Source organism: Ascaphus truei, chromosome 18 (assembly GCF_040206685.1).
Source record: "Ascaphus truei isolate aAscTru1 chromosome 18, aAscTru1.hap1, whole genome shotgun sequence".
NCBI classification, from domain to species: domain Eukaryota; kingdom Metazoa; phylum Chordata; class Amphibia; order Anura; family Ascaphidae; genus Ascaphus; species Ascaphus truei.
The window spans coordinates 36,602,940-36,624,943 of NC_134500.1; the positions used below are offsets into that span (position 1 = coordinate 36,602,940).

General features: G+C 48.7%; 1 protein-coding gene across 1 annotated transcript in view; it reads right to left on the reverse strand.

Annotated features, from left to right (window-relative positions):
- Positions 1-22,004, reverse strand: part of LOC142469209 (unconventional myosin-IXa-like) — an 86,787-nt gene that overhangs the window by 24,025 nt on the left and 40,758 nt on the right. Inside the window, 3 exon segments of the mRNA XM_075576169.1 lie at positions 490-612; positions 5,560-5,599; positions 6,117-6,275. Of these exon segments, the coding sequence (XP_075432284.1) occupies positions 490-612; positions 5,560-5,599; positions 6,117-6,275 (322 nt within the window).

Consider the following 22,004-nt stretch of genomic DNA (forward strand, 5'->3'; position numbering starts at 1 on the left):
TAGCAGGGGAGGGTGGGGAGGGCCGGAGCAGTGAGTAGCAGGGGAGGGTAGGGAGAGCCGGAGCGGTCAGTAGGAGAGGAGGGTGGGGAGGGCTGGAGCAGTCAGTAGCAGAGGAGGGTGGGGAGGGCTGGAGCAGTCCGTAGCAGAGGAGGGTGGGGAGGGCTGGAGCAGTCAGTAACAGAGGAGGGTGGGGAGGGCCGGAGCGGTCAGTAGCAGAGGAGGGTGGGGAGGGCCGGAGCGGTCAGTAGCAGAGGAGGGTGGGGAGGGCCGGAGCGGTCAGTAGCAGAGGAGGGTGGGGAGGGCCGGAGCGGTCAGTAGCAGAGGAGGGTGGGGAGGGCCGGAGCGGTCAGTAGCAGAGAAGGGTGGGGAGGGCCGGAGCGGTCAGTAGCAGAGGAGGGTGGGGAGGGCCGGAGCGGTCAGTAGCAGAGGAGGGTGGGGAGGGCCGGAGCGGTCAGTAGCAGAGGAGGGTATGGACGGCCGGGGTCACACCTGAAACTGTGCGCTGATGCTGGGCGGCTTTTTCTTCTTGTGCAGGTGCAGCAGGGACTTGGTGATGCGGTCATGCAGGGTCAGATTGGAGAGATGCTTCAACGACTTCACGTCCAACAGGTGCTGAGGTCAGAGAGAGAGATGAGGTCAGCACACGGTCTGCCTGTAACAATCACTGTATGCAGATCTACAGTAAGACTGGTCACTATGATTATGCTCAGCTCTTCGTATACTGGAGTCTAAAGTGTGCATATATATATATATATATATATACACACACATATATACATATACACACACATATATTTAACACATTTTTTATATTTAGGGGCCTTATTTGCCGGCCTAATTTGCATTTGGCAAGTACCTTTCCCACATTAGCCGGGTATATTGTTCAAGCTTTCATAGCACGGTTGAACCTGCAAATGCCACGATACGTCTTCCTGAACACCCTTTGCCATCTTCCCGCCACTTTGAGGCAATGCGATAAGGTTTTAAGGGAATGAAGTAAGGGTTTAAGGGAAGGGAAGATACGGGAAAGCGATGGACCTTATCCTCCGGGGGCTGGACTGTCCCTGGGCTTGAGAGCGTTCATGAAGAAGGCACGAGGGTGCCAAGAATCCCCGGAGGTTAAACAAAAGCGGTCATTCAAACCTCAACCTGGCTACCTACACCTGCCGGATTCTCCAGTGAAGCACGACTAAAACGCGCATCAAAAGAATAAATGGGATATTGCTGACCTTGGTGAAGTAAGAAGAAATGAGGAAGGCCTTATTAAGCTGAAAATCATTATAGAAGTATAGAAAATGGAAGAATCAGCAGAGTAGGCTTCATCGTTAGTTAACAAGGGATGGGGAAGCAACATAGTGGAGTTTGAAAGATGATTGGAAAGAGCAGCCAGAATCGTCATTCAGTCGACAGAGATACAGGCTTCAAATAATCCAACTGTGCGCTCCAACATCAAGTCACACAGACAATGAAGAGCGGACGTCTACCATGAAATCAAGCACCTGAACTAAGGAAATTGTCACCTCAAGATCGTTATTTCAGTGCAAAGATTGGTGCCCGGCAGAAAGACGAAGCATCAGTGGGAAAGTACGGTTACTAATTACATAGTTACATAGTAGATGAGGTTGAAAAAAGACGTACGTCCATCAAGTTCAACCTATGCTAAATTTAGACAACAGATACTTTATTCTATATCTATACTTACTTATTGATCCAGAGGAAGGCAAACAAAAAAACTGTAACGGGAATGGACGTGGGGACAGATTGGGAGAATTTCCAGAATGTGAAAACTTCTACATCATGAATTTATTATACAAGAAGAATAAAAATACAAAATGGACGTGGAATAGACCCAATGGAGTCAAGAATGAAATGGACAACATCCTAGCCAAGAAGAAACACGTGATGGAAGACTGCACAGTCCTTAACCGCTTGGGCAAAAAGAAGTGATCACCGATTGGTTCACTGCTTTTACAGCTGCTTGGTTACTGAATTGGGTCAAGTCTTCTAACACAGCACATTGCAGGCCCATTCTACTGTACCTCTCCTAATACAGCACATTGCAGGCCTGTCCTACCTCTCCTAACACAGCACATTGCAAGCCCATTCTACCTCCCCTAACACAGTACATTGCAGGCCTGTCCTACCTCTTCCAACACAGCACATTGCAAGCCCATTCTACCTCTCCTAACACAGCACATTGCAGGCCTATCCTGCCTCTCCTAACACAGCACATTGCAGGCCTGTCCTACCTCTCCTAACACAGCACATTGCAGGCCTGTCCTACCTCTCCTAACACAGCACATTGCAGGCCTATCCTACCTCTCCTAACACAGCACATTGCAGGCCTGTCTTACCTCTTCTAACACAGCACATTGCAGGCCTGTCCTACCTCTTCTAACACAGCACATTGCAGGCCTGTCCTACCTCTCCTAACACAGCACATTGCAGGCCTGTCCTACCTCTTCTAACACAGCACATTGCAGGCCTACCCTACCTCACCTAACAGCACATTGCAGGCATGTCCTACCTCTCCTAACACAGCACATTGCAGGCCTATCCTACCTCTCCTAACACAGCACATTGCAGGCCTGTCCTACCTCTTCTAACACAGCACATTGCAGGCCTGTCCTACCTCACCTAACAGCACATTGCAGGCCTATCCTACCTCTCCTAACACAGCACATTGCAGGCATGTCCTACCTCTCCTAACACAGCACATTGCAGGCCCATCCTGCCTCTCCTAACACAGCACATTGCAGGCCTCTCCTACCTTTCCTAACACAGCACATTGCAGGCCTCTCCTACCTTTCCTAACACAGCACATTGCAGGCCTGTCCTACCTCTCCTAACACAGGCTGGGGAAGATGTAGGGAAAATCCTTGGAAAAAATGTACAGTACATGCTGCTTGAAAATCCTAGAGCTGTGGAGCAATGCCGTAGGTATCCTCATCCACCAAGGAGACAAAGAAGACCTCAAGAACTACAGACCAATCAGTCTGCTTCCAATCAATTACAAACTGGTGACGGTACGGACATATCGCAAGAAGAAATGACCATCGTTGGACAGAGATGGGACTCGACTGGATTCCAAGAGAGATTAAAAGACCAATGTGACGTAGGGGCTAACCTGGCTCACAAATAAAGGTTAAGCCCGGTGTATAAGGGCCCAAGAGAGTTAGCTCTTGGGCCCAGTAACATTGTATCTTTACCATGTGTTACCTGTAATAGAAGTATTTTTCCCTTTACAAGCATGCTAGCGAGCAAGGATTGCTAGGGGCTGAGTTTCAAGGGGGGGGGGGTGGGGGGGAGGGTGTTTGCGGAGGATCCATTGACAGAATGTGCCTAGTAGATTGGGGGCCGGAGTTGTCGGTTCCCCTATAAATGTACCCGGGAATCAGGCTTGATTCTCGGATATATGTAGGCACATTGTCCCGGCAATATCTCCACTTGAAAACGCAAGCGTGACTCCCCACTAGGGTACCCTGTTTCAGCATAGCTCAGAAAGGTGAATGAGGCACAGGAATGAACAGGTATCCCTGAAGCTGAGGGAATCTCTAGGTTAAGGGGGGTACCCCAGTTAGTGTCAAGTTTGTCCCAGAACCTGTATTGGGTTTGTGGGTTATGGAAGTCCCCTGTAAAGTATAGAAAACCCTGGCCTGTTTAGAGGCGTTTGGGGTTCCCTGTGTCGTAGAAACTCCAGATTTGGGGAGTGGAAGTTTTAGGTGGGATATTTGGGTTAAAATGTATTCCTTTTGTTTGCAGGAGTTCGGGGGCCCAGCAACTGGTGGTCCCCTGATTCTACCCAGCGTGCAGGCACTATTTGTGGGTTCGTGGGGTGAATCACATTGGGGCAGCACCGTGCCCCCCAGACACCTGGGTTTCAAGCCCAGATATACCCAACTAATTTCCCACACGTATACAAGGTCCACCAAAGTTTATACTTTATTAAAGTATGGGGTGTTATACTGTATGTATACACATCCATGCAGTCAGCCTAAGCATTTACATAGGAGCTAGGATGTTTGCAATAGAGAATCAGGATGTCAGAGGTGTCAGGCCATGTGGTAGCAAGAGAGGCAGAGGAACGGGTCCCAAAAGCCAGTTTGGTTCTCTCAGAGCCTCCCCCCGCAGATGGCCATGAGTAAGATACGGGTTGGCCCGCCCCTTTCCCTGACATCATCAGCCAGATGAGCCCTGCTCTCATTGGCTGGTGGGTAAGGTTCCCACGCTTGAATCCATGTTAAAACATAGGACACAGTGGGTCTCAGTCTCAACAAGTCAGAGTCTTGGGACTGGTCCAGTGACGCGCCGGTGAGGTTCCCCAGGGAATTCCTAGCCAAAGCTGAGGACTGGTCCTGAGGAGTGAAGTGCCTGTTCCAGGCTTATTCCAGTGACGTGAAGTGAACAAGGTAAACCTTTGCTGAAGCAGGCGCCTTGCACCTAGGAAAGCCTCGTTTGTACCCCCCAGACCCAAAGTTAGTGTGTATATTCTCTGCATTTTGTATTTCTGTGTGTTTCCGACGTCCTATCCAAATAAACTCGTTTTATTTCACTGCCTTGTTTTGCCCTGTGACCGATCCCTTAAATATAAATGGTGTTAAAAGACCTGGTCTACCGTGACAACAAAGTCCCCGACCAAAAGGAAGATGGGAGGCTGGGATGGGAATATGTGTTGGCGCGATGGGGAAGAGACGCTGTAACCGCAGGACCTGAGGGATCATTAGGGAGGCTTCATCCAGCAGTGGGATGCCAAGGGCTGAAGCAGGAGGTATATTTACCTGCCCCATAAGTCAGGAGGGAGGTACATTCATGTGGTCATTAATCAAACAGAAAGGTCCCTGTGAGGTCTGTCTAGCCCAACAAGAGCTATTATACAGCGTTAGAGCTCTCAAGCATGGATCTCACGCCGCAGAGCATGGAACTCACGCTGCAGAGCATGGATCTAACGCTGCAGAGCATGGATCTCACGCCGCAGAGCATGGATCTCACGCCGCAGAGCATGGATCTCACGCCGCAGAGCATGGATCTCACGCCGCAGAGCATGGATCTCACGCCGCAGAGCATGGATCTCACGCCGCAGAGCATGGATCTCACGCCGCAGAGCATGGATCTCACGCCGCAGAGCATGGATCTCACGCCGCAGAGCATGGATCTCACGCCGCAGAGCATGGATCTCACGCCGCAGAGCATGGATCTCACGCCGCAGAGCATGGATCTCACGCCGCAGAGCATGGATCTCACGCTGCAGTGCTGTGCTGAGCAGTGCTACGCTGCGCAGTGCTACGCTGCGCAGTGCTACGCTGCGCAGTGTTGAGCGGAGCAGCGCTGAGCGGAGCAGCGTTGAGCGGAGCAGTGCTGCAGTGAGCAGTGTTGAGCCGAGCAGTGCTGAGTGGAGCAGTCATTAGCTGAGCGGAGCAGTGCTGAGCGGAGCAGTCATGAGCTAAGCGGAGCAGTCATGAGCAGTCTTGAGCTAAGCGGAGCAGTCTTGAGCTGAGCGGAGCAGTACTGGACATTACACTCCGTGCGGATGAATACGGGGCCCTGTCTGAGGTCACTCACCTTGGGAAGGGCAGGTTTGGACTTAGTGTTCCTGTTTCTCCTAAAATAGGAATAAATGTTTATTAATAACAGACTCATCAGCTCCTCACATCAGATCTTAGGACACACACACACACACACGCACACACACACACGCACACACACACACGCACGCACACACGCACACACACGCACGCACACACGCACACACGCACGCACACACACGCACGCACACAAGCACACGCACACACACGCACACAAGCACACGCACACACACGCACACACACGCACACACACACACGCACACACACACACGCACGCACGCACACACGCACGCACACACACACGCACACACGCACCTCCCCAGCATCCCAATGGTCTTCTCCCTGTCATTCAGTCTGGCACCTCTGTGACCCCTCCCATGAGAAGCATGCAGCCCCTCCCACAAACAACCATTGACCCCTCCCATAAAATTGTTATGTCAATCCGGCCATGGTACCTCCCACTGGCCCCTTCCTAGCCCCTCCCACCTGACCGCACCCACAGCCTCTGGCCCCTCCCCCAGACACCCCTCTCACATGAGGATGCCGTGAGCTCTCTCCAGCAGTTTGCTGTCGCTGCTGCTGCTCAGGTTGGAGATGGGGGAGCTGATGAAAATGCCGCCCCCCTCCAGGTAGGAGCTGGACGATGAGAGCCGGCTCTGCCGGGCCCCGGGGCGTGTGCCCCAGCTCAGCTCCCTGAAACAGAAGGGACACTTCAGAGAGATGGGGGGAAAGAGGAGTGGGAAGGGGGGTGAGAGGAGTGGGAAGGGGGAAAGAGGAGTGGGAAGGGGGAAAGAGGAGTGGAGAGAGAGGAGTGGGAAGGGGGGGGGGTGGGGGAGAGAGCAGTGGGAAGGGGGGGGTGGGGGAGAGAGGAGTGGGAAGGGGGGTGGGGAGAGAGAGGAGAGGGAAGCGGGGGTGGGGAGAGAGGAGTGGGAAGGGGGGTGGGGAGAGAGGAGTGGGAAGGGGGGTGGGAAGAGAGGAGTGGGAAGGGGGGTGGGGAGAGAGGAGTGGGAAGGGGAGGAGAGAGAGGAGTGGGAAGGGGGGGGGGAGAGAGGAGTGGGAAGGGGGGGTGGGGAGAGAGAGGAGTGGGAAGGGGGGTGGGGAGAGAGAGGAGTGGGAAGGGGGGGTGGGGAGAGAGAGGAGTGGGAAGGGGGGTGGGGAGAGAGGAGAGGGAAGGGGGGTAGGGAGAGAGAGGAGTGGGAAGGGGGGTGGGGAGAGAGAGGAGTGGGAAGGGGGTGGGGAGAGAGAGGAGTGGGAAGGGGGGGAGAGAGAGGAGTGGGAAGGGGGGGAGAGAGGAGTGGGAAGGGGGGGGAGAGAGCAGTGGGAAGGGGGGGGAGAGAGGAGTGGGAAGGGGGGGGGAGAGAGGAGTGGGAAGGGGGGGAGAGAGGAGTGGGAAGGGGGGGAGAGAGGAGTGGGAAGGGGGGGAGAGAGGAGTGGAAAGGGGGGGAGAGGAGTGGGAAGGGGGGAGAGAGGAGTGGGAAGGGGGGGAGAGAGGAGTGGGAAGGGGGGAGAGAGGAGTGGGAAGGGGTGAGAGGAGTGGGAAGGGGGGGAGAGAGGAGTGGGAAGGGGGGAGAGAGGAGTGGGAAGGGGCGGAGAGAGGAGTGGGAAGGGGGGGAGAGAGGAGTGGGAAGGGGGGAGAGAGGAGTGGGAAGGGGGGGGAGGAGTGGGAAGGGGGGGAGGAGTGGGAATGGGGGGGAGGAGTGGGAAGGAGGGGAGAGGAGTGGGAAGGGGGGGAGAGGAGTGGGAAGGGGGGGCGAGGAGTGGAAGGGGGGGCGAGGAGTGGGAAGGGGGGGGGCGAGGAGTGGGAAGGGGGGGAGAGGAGTGGGAAGGGGGGAGAGGAGTGGGAAGGGGGGGAGAGGTGTGGGAAGGGGGGGATGTGGCGAAAATGGGGGTAATCAGCGCATTAATAAAGGCAGTGGGCTCGGCTGGTTACCCCTATTTTCATATTGGGGACGAAGGGGTTAATTTTATATGCTGTTCCCCTTTTAAGACTGCTAATTTAGGAACGGAGTGAGCCAGCACCATGATTTTTGGGGTACCGCCTCAGTGTAATCCCCCAAGTACACACATATTAAAAATATAACTTTGTCATAAGGGAAACATATTTTTGATAAAGTGCCTTTCTGGTGCAGGATTATATGTACAGGCAGGATGCTATTGTTTCTGCCTGCCTTTGTAATGCATTAAGGACTAAATGTTATGCATACAGTACATGAAAGACCCCAGAGTCATAAAGTGTCACTTAATCAGGATGTTTCTGAGTAGCAGATCCTGTTACTCATCCTAGATATTTCACACCTTGGGACCAAACTCCAGACGTTGCATCCCCAGAAATGAGTGGCCCCTTTTTACTTAGCAGTTGCTACCAAGCTGCTTACTGAGCATGCTCAGAGTTACCTGAGCTGGCTGTAGGATTTGCCCATGTGACCTGGCAGGTTCTGATAGGAGGAAGATAATTCCTTGCCAATGGGATGAGGCTAATGTAACACTTCACAGGCCCTTGTCCTTAAAAAGGCCTGTACCCCTCATTCCTGTGTTGTTCCTGTGTTGTTGTTGTTCCTGCTGTTGTTACCTGATTTCTTCAAGCGGATAAGACCTAAGTACAGCGGCTACGATTCCAGAACGCAAGGGGTTAAAACACATCGCAACAAGGAAACTAGCCCTGCTTCAGGATTGCGTTAGCCCTGGGGATCCAGACCAATCCCAGAGAACCAGAAAGGACTTTGCACATTCACAGAAGGATTGAACTGGCTATTTATTTGGCAATTTGCAAATGGACTACATTTTAAAGGACAATCTTCTGGTGCTTTGCACATTTCTGGACATTATCCTCTGTTTCTCTACCCGTGAGTGTAATTATTAAGTTTATTCTGCAGTTGTCGTGTGTTTGCCTATCAAGGGAATAAATCTCAGTTTATTTTGCTCAACCTGTTCTGCTCAATCAGGACCCACGAAATATAAATGTGTTATTAAGCGCGTCTCCCGTCATAGGCGTTTAAAACTGGTGGCAGCTGGTGAGATACTGATTGAGCCTATATTCCAGTTTCCTGTGGGGTTCTGTAATATAGTGAGGACCTTGTAGATTGCAAGCTCCTCAGACAAGTGGCAACTTACACACACTTCCAAGGAAGAACGAGATAATTCACTGGTCTCTGGACCCATAACCCGGTGGCACCATGAGTCTGCGCTCAGGGAGGTTCCGTTCCTGGGACAGAGAGCAGGTCGTGGAGAGATTGCGGGATATGGCTTAACGACAGACGGTCGTTCCAAGAGTCAGCTGGAGGAGGATTTAGAAGAATATGAGGGCAGAGCGACCCAATTAGCTGCACTTGCAGCGGATGGTACTCAGCCCGGAGTTGAGGCGGTCCCTCCAACTCTGGAGCTGCAAGGACAGGGGGAGAGTGATGCTGACCACCCGGTCGTGGGTGGCTTGGTGCCAGGGAGTGCGGAGGGGTTCGCGGCTGCGGCCGACGGACTGACGGCCACTGGACTCAGCGCACTGCTCGCCACCTGGGGAGAGGGAATCAGCTACGAGCAGCGGTTAAAGCTCCTCACGGTAGCACTTGGAAAAGGTTCCCAATCCCACCTTGTAAACGGGGAACAAGAGCTTTCCCGACCAGATCACCACAGTTTTAGCAAGTTCATTGATGGCACGGATGATCTGGACTCATTTCTAAATGATTTTGAGAATCAGTGCGGCCGGTTCCGAATACCAAGGAGGGACTGGGTGGTCAAACTACGACCACTATTATCCGGCAAAGCCAAAAGAACTGTGCAGGAGCTTCCCGGTGTGGATGCTGATGACTATGGGCATGTGAAGAGCAAGCTGCTGGTCCAGTATGCCTTGACGCCTGAGGGGTATAGGAGCAAGTTCCGGACGGGGGATATAAAACCCGGGGAATCATTTGCGGACTATGCCAACAGAATGATCAGGCATGGAACCCAGTGGGTCACAGGGTATGGGGCTACCAAATAACATGGACAAAAATTTATATCTATGGCGCTCTGCACTAGTAATATGTATACCATATATATTATATAAAATGACAATAAAATTATACAACCAGTGTCGTGGATTTTCTCCTTTAGATATAGATGCTCCACACGTGGTGGGTAAACATGTAAGGAAAGAAAATCAAAACATAGTGTATTACTGTTAAACACACATACAAACATGCAACATGAGACAGACGCTGAGAACAACAGGTGACAAATTACAAACACATTTAATAAGGTATATCATTAAAAATACATAAAAATACATAAAAACATATATAGGGATCTGGTAGGACACTCCAACTCAAGTGGGGGTAACTGCTTACCGAATGTAAGAAGGTATCAGGCAGTGGATATTTTAAAAGAGTATCCCCTCTTGTGGATGGCTGCTGCTGTAGCGAACTCCTGGGCTCACACGTGTAGTCTCCTGCGTGGATAGTGCAGGCTCCTTCAGCCCGTGGTATCCGCCTCTGTCCGCAGTGGACACGTGATGCTGGCGTGTAAGCTGGCCGCTGTAGACACCTCCTGCCTGGCCGCTGAAAGCGCGCCAACCGGAGCAGATTCAAATGCGGATGGATATGCGCCAAGAAACAGCAGCCCGCGGGTAGCAGCTATCGATTCCAAGGGGGACAGTGATCACCACTGAGTGTGGGAGACCTCACAGAACCACCCTACGCGTTTCGAAAGTAAAACTTTCTTCCTCAGGGGTAAACGTGATATAAAAAAGTAGTCCCTGTAAGTCCCGGTATATGTAGTCCCGTATTAAAGGTGCAGTACACCATTGTGAACTTGATCATGCGCAGATGGATGCGCTGGGACACTCAGCGTCACAAACATAACATAGACACAAAACAAAATGAAAAATAAGCAAATATTATTAGTTAATATATTACACAAAAATATATTATTAGTACATACATAGTTTCTAGGACCATAGGATGCAATAAAACATTATCACTATATAACATATGATAAAAATTAAAGTAGATAAAACTGATAGACCGCATTAGTAATAGTATATGTGGCTAAACAACAATTATGTAAGAAGTATATTGAGCAGAATGTAACGTAGTATAAACCAAACTGGTTGACTTATATAATAGGTGAGTAGGGGGTGAAACGTGCCCCGTAGTGTGTTAATATATATTGGTGTGCTAATATGTGTAAGAATATATGTGAATGTATATAGGTGTGACATATTCAAAAGGGAAGTGGTGTGTGAATATATAATAATAATGGACTAATGTGTATGAAAATATGAGTGGATATATAAAAATGTGTGAAACATATAGACAATAGTAATGTACTATATTGAATACAGTGACTAGTTATAAAAGTGAGTATATAAAAATACGTAGAAATATTAGAAAAATATTTCGTGATAAAGTGATTATTGTGAATCGCTTATACAGCTGTATATTAATATTAATTATTAGATAATATTATCACAGGGAGTGAAGTGCTCCTATGATAATTGAGAAATAATAAAAAATGAATATGGTGTCTAGTAAATGGCCTACGATATTTCGCCAAAGGCACCTATGTGGTGGAATATAGATCATCTGCCCACGGGGATGGATGGTTTATCTATCCAGAAGGAATGGCTTCAGGTCGAATTCTATGTTTAGTCCCAAGGGGGTTAATGTTTTTAATTCGTAAATCCAAAAGGATTCTCTCTTACCTAACGCACCTCCCCTATTCCCACCGCGCCAGTTGGTCGTGACAGCCTCTATCGCTACACATTTTAGACCTCTAGGGTTTTTACCGTGCACTTGGAGAAAATGGCTCGACACGCTATGTGAATCCAGACCTCTTTTAATATTATAGATGTGTTCGTAGAGCCGACGTTTAATCGGTCTAGTGGTCATGCCCACATACTGCAGACCACAAGGACATTCAAGGAGATAAATAATATTTGTGCTGTTGCATGTAATGTGTTGTTGAATGGTGTATTGTTTTGAAGTTTGAGTTGAAGTGAAGGTTAATTGTTTAGAACTAAATTTACATGCTGTGCATGTATTACATGTGTAATACCCTTTAATAACATTTTTGTTTGTATTTGTATTTGATGGACATTTAGATTTAAGTGGACAACTGGGAGCTAACCTTTGGCCTATGTTTGGTGCCTTGGTAAATATTATTTTTGGTTTCAATGGGAGTATTTTTGATAAATCCGTGTCTTTTCTCAGAATTGGCCAATACTTTTGAATAGTTTTCCTTATCCCTGGTGCCATCTGGTTAAATTGTGTTATAAATGGTATTTGAGTTTGTGTATTGGGTGATTTGAGTTTATACTCCAAAAGAGTCGATCTGTCTATTGCTTCGACCTCAGAGATAATTTTATCAAGATGATTTGATGGATAATTTCTATCGATAAATCTATTTTTAAGGTCCTGCGCTTGGGTTTGAAATGCTTCTATTGTGGAACTATTTCTTTTGAGTCTGATAAATTGACCTTTGGGGATGTTATCGATCCACGCAGGGTTGTGATGGCTATTGGCGTGTAGATAATTATTCGCCTGAACCTTTTTGAAATGAGTTTTAGTATGGATGGTGTTATTACAAATATATATAACTAAATCTAAAAATTCTAACGAAATATTACTGGAGGCAAATGAAAATTTTAAATTAAAAGGATTATTATTAATGTACATTTGAAACCTGTCTAGCTCATCTAGTGAGCCAGACCAAATGAAGAAAATATCGTCAATGTAGCGCCGCCATAGTACCAGGTTCGCTCCAAAGGGGCAGCTGGACCAGATGTAATTATTTTCCCAGCTGCCCATGAATAAATTGGCATAACTGGGAGCAAACCTGGTACCCATGGCGGTGCCACATATCTGCAAATAATATAAATCATTGAAATTAAAATAATTATGTGAAAGTATAAATTGAATCCCTGAGGTGAGAAATGATTTAAGTGATGCTGTAATGGAGGGATCATTATCTAAGAAATGGCCAATAGCCTCACAGCCCTGAACGTGGTCGATAACTGTATATAGTGATGTGACGTCGGCTGTGACTAAATAATAATGTGGTTGCCATTGAATGTCCTTGAGTGTCTGCAGAATGTGGGTGGTATCCCTAAGGTATGAGGGGAGTTTAATAACATACGGTTGTAGATGATGATCGATGAATTGCGACAAATTACAGATAATTGTTGCAAATAATTGTCAGTGGGATTAGAGGAGAGGGGTTGGTAAGTAGAGACATCTCCAAGAATACGCATTGATTCCTGGAGATAATATGTTTTGTCCACAATTATCTGTATTTCTTAACACAGGTTTGGATACAAATGAAATAACAAAACAGGAATTTGAATTTTTATATAACCAGTTTCCCATTATCCCTATCTTTTATATAATACCCAAAATCCATAAAAATCTCAACCAACCGCCGGGACGCCCCATTGTGTCGGGCATCCGGTCTCTTACATCAAATTTGTCGCAATTCATCGATCATCATCTACAACCGCATGTTATTAAACTCCCCTCATACCTTAGGGATACCACCCACATGCTGCAGACACTCAAGGACATTCAATGGCAACCACATTATTATTTAGTCACAGCTGACGTCACATCACTATATACAGTTATCGACCACGTTCAGGGCTGTGAGGCTATTGGCCATTTCTTAGATAATGATCCCTCCATTACAGCATCACTTAAATCATTTCTCACCTCAGGGATTCAATTTATACTTTCACATAATTATTTTAATTTCAATGATTTATATTATTTGCAGATATGTGGCACCGCCATGGGTACCAGGTTTGCTCCCAGTTATGCCAATTTATTCATGGGCAGCTGGGAAAATAATTACATCTGGTCCAGCTGCCCCTTTGGAGCGAACCTGGTACTATGGCGGCGCTACATTGACGATATTTTCTTCATTTGGTCTGGCTCACTAGATGAGCTAGACAGGTTTCAAATGTACATTAATAATAATCCTTTTAATTTAAAATTTTCATTTGCCTCCAGTAATATTTCGTTAGAATTTTTAGATTTAGTTATATATATTTGTAATAACACCATCCATACTAAAACTCATTTCAAAAAGGTTCAGGCGAATAATTATCTACACGCCAATAGCCATCACAACCCTGCGTGGATCGATAACATCCCCAAAGGTCAATTTATCAGACTCAAAAGAAATAGTTCCACAATAGAAGCATTTCAAACCCAAGCGCAGGACCTTAAAAATAGATTTATCGATAGAAATTATCCATCAAATCATCTTGATAAAATTATCTCTGAGGTCGAAGCAATAGACAGATCGACTCTTTTGGAGTATAAACTCAAATCACCCAATACACAAACTCAAATACCATTTATAACACAATTTAACCAGATGGCACCAGGGATAAGGAAAACTATTCAAAAGTATTGGCCAATTCTGAGAAAAGACACTGATTTATCAAAAATACTCCCATTGAAACCAAAAATAATATTTACCAAGGCACCAAACATAGGCCAAAGGTTAGCTCCCAGTTGTCCACTTAGATCTAAATGTCCATCAAATACAAATACAAACAAAAATGTTATTAAAGGGTATTACACATGTAATACATGCACAGCATGTAAATTTAGTTCTAAACAATTAACCTTCACTTCAACTCAAACTTCAAAACAATACACCATTCAACAACACATTACATGCAACAGCACAAATATTATTTATCTCCTTGAATGTCCTTGTGGTCTGCAGTATGTGGGCATGACCACTAGACCGATTAAACGTCGGCTCTACGAACACATCTATAATATTAAAAGAGGTCTGGATTCACATAGCGTGTCGAGCCATTTTCTCCAAGTGCACGGTAAAAACCCTAGAGGTCTAAAATGTGTAGCGATAGAGGCTGTCACGACCAACTGGCGCGGTGGGAATAGGGGAGGTGCGTTAGGTAAGAGAGAATCCTTTTGGATTTACGAATTAAAAACATTAACCCCCTTGGGACTAAACATAGAATTCGACCTGAAGCCATTCCTTCTGGATAGATAAACCATCCATCCCCGTGGGCAGATGATCTATATTCCACCACATAGGTGCCTTTGGCGAAATATCGTAGGCCATTTACTAGACACCATATTCATTTTTTATTATTTCTCAATTATCATAGGAGCACTTCACTCCCTGTGATAATATTATCTAATAATAAATATTAATATACAGCTGTATAAGCGATTCACAATAATCACTTTATCACGAAATATTTTTCTAATATTTCTACGTATTTTTATATACTCACTTTTATAACTAGTCACTGTATTCAATATAGTACATTACTATTGTCTATATGTTTCACACATTTTTATATATCCACTCATATTTTCATACACATTAGTCCATTATTATTATATATTCACACACCACTTCCTTTTTGAATATGTCACACCTATATACATTCACATATATTCTTACACATATTAGCACACAATATATATTAACACACTACGGGGCACGTTTCACCCCCTACTCACCTATTATATTAGTCAACCAGTTTGGTTTATACTACGTTACATTCTGCTCAATATACTTCTTACATAATTGTTGTTTAGCCACATATACTATTACTAATGCGGTCTATCAGTTTTATCTACTTTAATTTTTATCATATGTTATATAGTGATAATGTTTTATTGCATCCTATGGTCCTAGAAACTATGTATGTACTAATAATATATTTTTGTGTAATATATTAACTAATAATATTTGCTTATTGTCATTTTTCATTTTGTTTTGTGTCTATGTTATGTTTGTGACGCTGAGTGTCCCAGCGCATCCATCTGCGCATGATCAAGTTCACAATGGTGTACTGCACCTTTAATACGGGACTACATATACCGGGACATACAGGGACTACTTTTTTATATCACGTTTACCCCTGAGGAAGAAAGTTTTACTTTCGAAACGCGTAGGGTGGTTCTGTGAGGTCTCCCACACTCAGTGGTGATCACTGTCCCCCTTGGAATCGATAGCTGCTACCCGCGGGCTGCTGTTTCTTGGCGCATATCCATCCGCATTTGAATCTGCTCCGGTTGGCGCGCTTTCAGCGGCCAGGCAGGAGGTGTCTACAGCTGCCAGCTTACACGCCATCATCACGTGTCCACTGCGGACAGAGGCGGATGCCACGGGCTGAAGGAGCCTGCACTATCCACGCAGGAGACTACACGTGTGAGCCCAGGAGTTCGCTACAGCAGCAGCCATCCACAAGAGGGGATACTCTTTTAAAATATCCACTGCCTGATACCTTCTTACATTCGGTAAGCAGGTACCCCCACTTGAGTTGGAGTGTCCTACCAGATCCCTATATATGTTTTTATGTATTTTTATGTATTTTTAATGATATACCTTATTAAATGTGTTTGTAATTTGTCACCTGTTGTTCTCAGCGTCTGTCTCATGTTGCATGTTTGTGTGTGTGTATAACAGTAATACACTATGTTTTGATTTTCTTTCCTTACATGTTTACCCACCACGTGTGGAGCATCTATATCTAAGGGAGAAAATCCACGACACTGGTTGTATAATTTTATTGTCATTTTATATAATATATATGGTATACATATTACTAGTGCAGAGCGCCATAGATATAATTTTTTGTCCTATTCATTACCTGACTGGGGGTCAGGGTTATATCACAGGCTGCCTGCCTATTGGGATATAGCGCTACCTATTTGTTTTCCATTCTGCTACCAAATACCATACCTTACTGGACCTGGTGTTCCAGGAGCAGCTGATGCAGCGGTTTCCCCACTGTGCGGGCTTGGATCTATGACCACAAACCTAAGACCTGTGAGGACGCTGCCCGAAATGGCCGACGAGTATGTGGCCAGCAGGATTGCTTTGGATGAGCCAGCAGTTCCCCAAGGAGGGGCCCGAGCAGCCCAGGGAACTAAAGCTACCCCTTTATGGACACTGAAAGCTGCAGCAGCAAGCAAAGCGCCAAAGGCTGCAGAATTCAAACATGAGAGGAGGTGTTTTACCTGCAACAAGGTCGGGCACCTTAGACCCGATTGTCCGGACCGGGACCGGTCCACAGGACCCCATCAGGGGCACCGCTCCCAAGCAGCAAAACCAGTTGCCCGTGTGCGACTGGCACCATTGGAGGGGACCGCGCAGCCGTGACGCCAGCCGACAGAGGGATGACCACGGAGGCACCAACCCTTGCCAACTCAGGACCTGCAGTGGAGAGCGGAGGGCATCAGGTTGCACCAATCGGGTTGCAACGCAACGATGCCAGGCAGAAGCATCTGCGGAGGGTGACCATTGGAGACCGGCATCCGGTGCCACCGTGACTCTGGTGCGCCCTGATATGGTGCGGCCAGAGGATTTGCTCCCGGGCACCGGGATGCAAGTGACCATGCCAGACGGAGGACCGCGGTCACTCCAAGTTGCCCGGGTCTTTTTGGACTGGGGGGCGGGTCGTGGCATGAGGGAGGTGGGGGTATTGCCCGGATTGGATGCTGAGGTGCTCCTTGGCAATGATCTGGGGCACGTTACCTGTGTTTTTACTGCGGAGCTGACACCTGCTGCACCGGTTGCAGCGATTACTAGGAGCCAGGCAGCAAAGATCACAGCAGCAGCCCCTGTCCCCCTGCATTTGGGACCTACAGTTCCAGCAGTCTCTGAGGAGACCAGACAGGTAAGCCAGACTCAGTCCGCTTCTGACACTGACTTACTGTACCCTGTACCTGTTCCCTGTCCCCCTGACTCAGGTATGACCGGGGGGTGGCCAGAATTAGGCACTCAGTTCAGGGAAGCGGTGCAATCTGATCCCACCTTGGAGGGCATGAGACTTCGGGCATCCGAGTCTAAGCCAAGTGAGGGATCTGATTACTACTTGTGGCACCGCGGGCTTTTGTATAGAGAGCAAGGGGCTAGAGGGTTGGATAAGGTTTGGACTGGCAAGCGACAGTTAGTGGTACCCACGGGGTATAGGCAACAGTTATTACAGGTTGCCCACTCCATCCCGCTTGCGGGGCATCAGGGGGTCACACGCACGAGAGCCCGTCTCTTGCAGCGTTACTACTGGCCGGGGGCCTCCAGCGAGGTGGCAGATTTCTGCCGCTCCTGTGATGCCTGCCAGCGAGTAGGTAAGGCGGGTGATCGTGTGAAGGCCCCCCTGAGACCGCTACCGGTGATAGGGGAACCCTTTCAGCGGGTAGCAATGGACCTGGTGGGGCCCCTTATGATTCCGAGCTGGACAGGGAAGCGCTACATCCTCACGGTGGTGGATTTTGCTACCCGGTACCCTGAGGCTGTAGCGCTGGCTACTATAGATGCTAAGGCAGTGGCTAAGGCTTTGCTCACCATTTTCACTAGGGTAGGTTTCCCTAGCGAGGTCCTAAACGATCAAGGGTCGCAATTCATGAGTGAATTGCTACAGTGTCTCTGGGATGCGTGCGGGGTGAAGCACCAGCGCACGACCCCTTACCACCCCCAAACCAACGGACTATGTGAGAGGTTCAATGGTTCCCTGAAGCAGATGCTTAGGACATTTATAGAGGCTGAAGGGAAAGACTGGGAGATTCACCTGCAGCATTTGCTGTTTGCCTACCGAGAGGTACTGCAAGAATCTACAGGCTTCTATCCCTTTGAGCTGCTATATGGTCGCAGGGTACGAGGACCTCTGGACCTATTCCGTGAGGGATGGGAAGGGGAAGCTACCAATACTGATGCGTCTGTGCTTCAGTATGTGGTAGATCTCAGAGACCGGTTAGAGATGCTCATGGGGTTGGCACAGGACAACCTTAGGTCTGCTCAGACCAAGCAGAAGACATGGTATGACCAGAATGCCCGTAGCAGAGAATTCATCCCAGGACAGCAGGTGCTTGTTCTCAAACCCACTCGGAAGAACAAATTAATGGCTGTCTGGTCGGGACCGTATTCGGTACTGCGAAAGATGAACGAGTGCAACTATGTTGTACAGGTAGATGCTGAGACAGGGAGGACCAAAGTCTATCACATCAATATGCTCAAGGAGTACATAGCACAGAGTGTGGCATCGGTGCTGGCCATTTGCAGCCAACCGATGGGGGATCCGGCGAGCAATGCTCTGCCTGATCTCCTGGGGGAGGCTAGGCAGGGAGGTACCCTAGAGCAGGTGGAAATCGGGGCTCAGCTGAGTGTCAGGCAGAGAGCAGATGCCAGGGCTATGCTAGAGTAGTATAGGGCTCTGTTCACTGACAAGCCAGGGAGGACACACATCACTGAGCACCCAGTGCTTACAGGGGATCTGAGACCTCTGCATAAGCACGCTTATAGAGTGTCAGCAGAGGTGAAGGGCAGTATAGAGAGGGAGGTGGAGGAGATGCTGGCCCTAGGGGTAATTGTACCATCCCAGAGCCCTTGGGCTTGTCCGGTAGTCCTAGTGCCTAAGAAGGATGGGACCACCCGGTTCTGTGTGGACTACCGGCAGCTCAATGCAGGGACGGTTTCAGATGCCTACCCCATGCACCGCATGGATGAGTTGCTGGATGAACTCGCGGGGGCAAGGTATCTGACCACTATGGATCTCAGTAAAGGGTACTGGCAGATCCCTTTGACCGAGGAGGCTAGGGAGAAGTCGGCGTTCATCACCCCAAGTGGCCTCTATGTGTTCTTAGTGATGCCATTTGGGATGAAGAATGCACCGGCTACCTTCCAACGCCTGGTCAATCGTTTGCTAGAGGGAATGCAAGGGTTTGCAAGGGCTTATATGGATGATATTGCTGTGTTCAGTAACTCCTGGGAATTACACCTAATTCATGTAGCTGCGGTGCTAGCCAGGATTAGGGAGGCAGGTCTCACCTTAAAACCCACCAAGTGCTTAGTGGGGATGGCTGAAGTCTTATACCTGGGGCATAGAGTAGGTGGAGGGCACCTCAAGCCAGAACCAGCTAAGGTAGAGGCAGTAGTGCAGTGGCCCACTCCCAAAAAGCAGGTCATGGCGTTTCTAGGCACTGCAGGCTACTATAGGAAGTTTGTTCCCCAGTATAGTGCCATTGCCAAACCCCTGACTGACTTGACCCAGAAGCGACTGTCTGTGCTGGTAGTCTGGTCTCCAGCCTGTGAAGCTGCATTTCAGGCTTTGAAGACTGCACTAGCCAGCGCTCCTATACTGGCTGCTCCAGATTATTCCAAAAAGTTTCTGGTGCAGACTGATGCCTCAGACTTCGGTATTGGGGCGGTGCTCAGCCAGGTGGGGGATGGGGGTAGTGAGCATCCCGTGGTTTACCTGAGCCGCAAGCTGCTGCCCAGAGAAGTGGCCTATGCCACTATTGAGAAGGAGTGTCTGACCATAGTATGGGCTCTCAAGAAGTTACAGCCTTATCTCTATGGCAGACACTTCACTGTTATCACTGACCATAACCCCCTAAGTTGGTTGCAGAGGGTGTCGGGAGAGAATGCCAAGCTCTCACGCTGGAGCCTGGCCTTGCAAGAATGTGACTTCACCATTCAGCACAAGAAAGGCAGTGAGCATGGGAACGCTGATGGCCTCTCCCGGCAGGACAATCCCCAAGACCTAATGACTTCAAAAACCCTCCGGTCAGCCCAACCACCAGAGGAGGTGGCCAGGGCAAACCTTGGGCTTTGAGTGGGGGAGGTGTGGCGAAAATGGGGGTAATCAGCGCATTAATAAAGGCAGTGGGCTCGGCTGGTTTCCCCTATTTTCATATTGGGGATGAAGGGGTTAATTTTATATGCTGTTCCCCTTTTAAGACTGCTAATTTAGGAACGGCGTGAGCCAGCACCCTGATTTTTGGGGTGCCGCCTCAGTGTCATCCCCCAAGTACACACATATTAAAAATATTACTTTGTCATAAGGGAAACATATTTTTGATAAAGTGCCTTTCTGGTGCAGGTTTATATGTACAGGCAGGATGCTATTGTTTCTGCCTGCCTTTGTAATGCATTAAGGACCAAATGTTATGCATACATGAAAGACCCCAGAGTCATAAAGTGTCACTTAATCAGATGTTTCTGAGTAGCAGATCCTGTTACTCATCCTAGATATTTCACACCTTGGGACCAAACTCCAGACGTTGCGTCCCCAGAAATGAGTGGCCTCTTTTTACTTAGCAGTGCTACCAAGCTGCTTACTGAGCATGCTCAGAGTTACCTGAGCTGGCTGTAGGATTTGCCCATGTGACCTGGCAGGTTCTGATAGGAGGAAGATAATTCCTTGCCAATGGGATGAGGCTAATGTAACACTTCACAGGCCCTTGTCCTTAAAAAGGCCTGTACCCCTCATTCCTGTGTTGTTCCTGTGTTGTTGTTGTTCCTGCTGTTGTTACCTGATTTCTTCAAGCAGATAAGACCTAAGTACAGCGGCTACGATTCCAGAATGCAAGGGGTTAAAAAACATCGCAACAAGGAAACTAGCCCTGCTTCAGGATTGCGTTAGCCCTGGGGATCCAGACCAATCCCAGAGAACCAGAAAGGACTTTGCACATTCACAGAAGGATTGAACTGGCTATTTATTTGGCAATTTGCAAATGGACTACATTTTAAAGGACAATCTTCAGGTGCTTTGCACATTTCTGCACATTATCCTCTGTTTCTCTACCCGTGAGTGTAATTATTAAGTTTATTCTGCAGTTGTCGTGTGTTTGCCTATCAAGGGAATAAATCTCAGTTTATTTTGCTCAACCTGTTCTGCTCAATCAGGACCCACGAAATATAAATGTGTTATTAAGCGCGTCTCCCGTCACAGGGGAGAGGAGTGGGAAGGGGGGGGAGGAGTGGAAGAGGGGGCGAGGAGTGGGAAGGGGGGGAGAGGAGTGGGAAGGGGGGGGGGAGAGGAGTGGGAAGGGGGGGGGGAGAGGAGTGGGAAGGGGGGGAGAGAGAGGAGTGGGAAGGGGGGGAGAGAGAGGAGTGGGAAGGGGGGGAGAGAGAGGAGTGGGAAGGGGGGGAGAGAGAGGAGTGGGAAGGGGGGGAGAGAGAGGAGTGGGGGGAGAGAGGAGTGGAGGGGAGGGAGGAGTGGGAAGGAGGGGAGGGAGGAGTGGGAAATGGGGGGAGAGAGGAGTGGGAAGGGGGGAGAGAGGAGTGGGAAGGGGGGGAGAGAGGAGTGGGAAGGGGGGGAGAGAGGAGTGGGAAAGGGGGGAGAGAGGAGTGGGAAGGGGGGAGAGAGGAGTGGGAAGGGGGGAGAGAGGAGTGGGAAGGGGGGAGAGAGGAGACGGGGGTGAGAGGAGACGGGGGGGTGAGAGGAGACGGGGGGTGAGAGAGGAGAAGGAGGGGTGAGAGAGGAGACGGGGTGAGAGAGGAGATGGGGGGTGAGAGAGAAGAGGGGATGAGAGAGAAGAGGGGGTGAGAGAGAAGAGGGGGTGAGAAAGAAGAGGGGGTGAAAGAGGAGATGGGGGGGAAAGAGGAGATGGGGGGTGAGAGAGGAGATGGGGGGTGAGAAAGGAGACAGTGGGAGAGGGGGGTAGGGGGGAGAGAGAA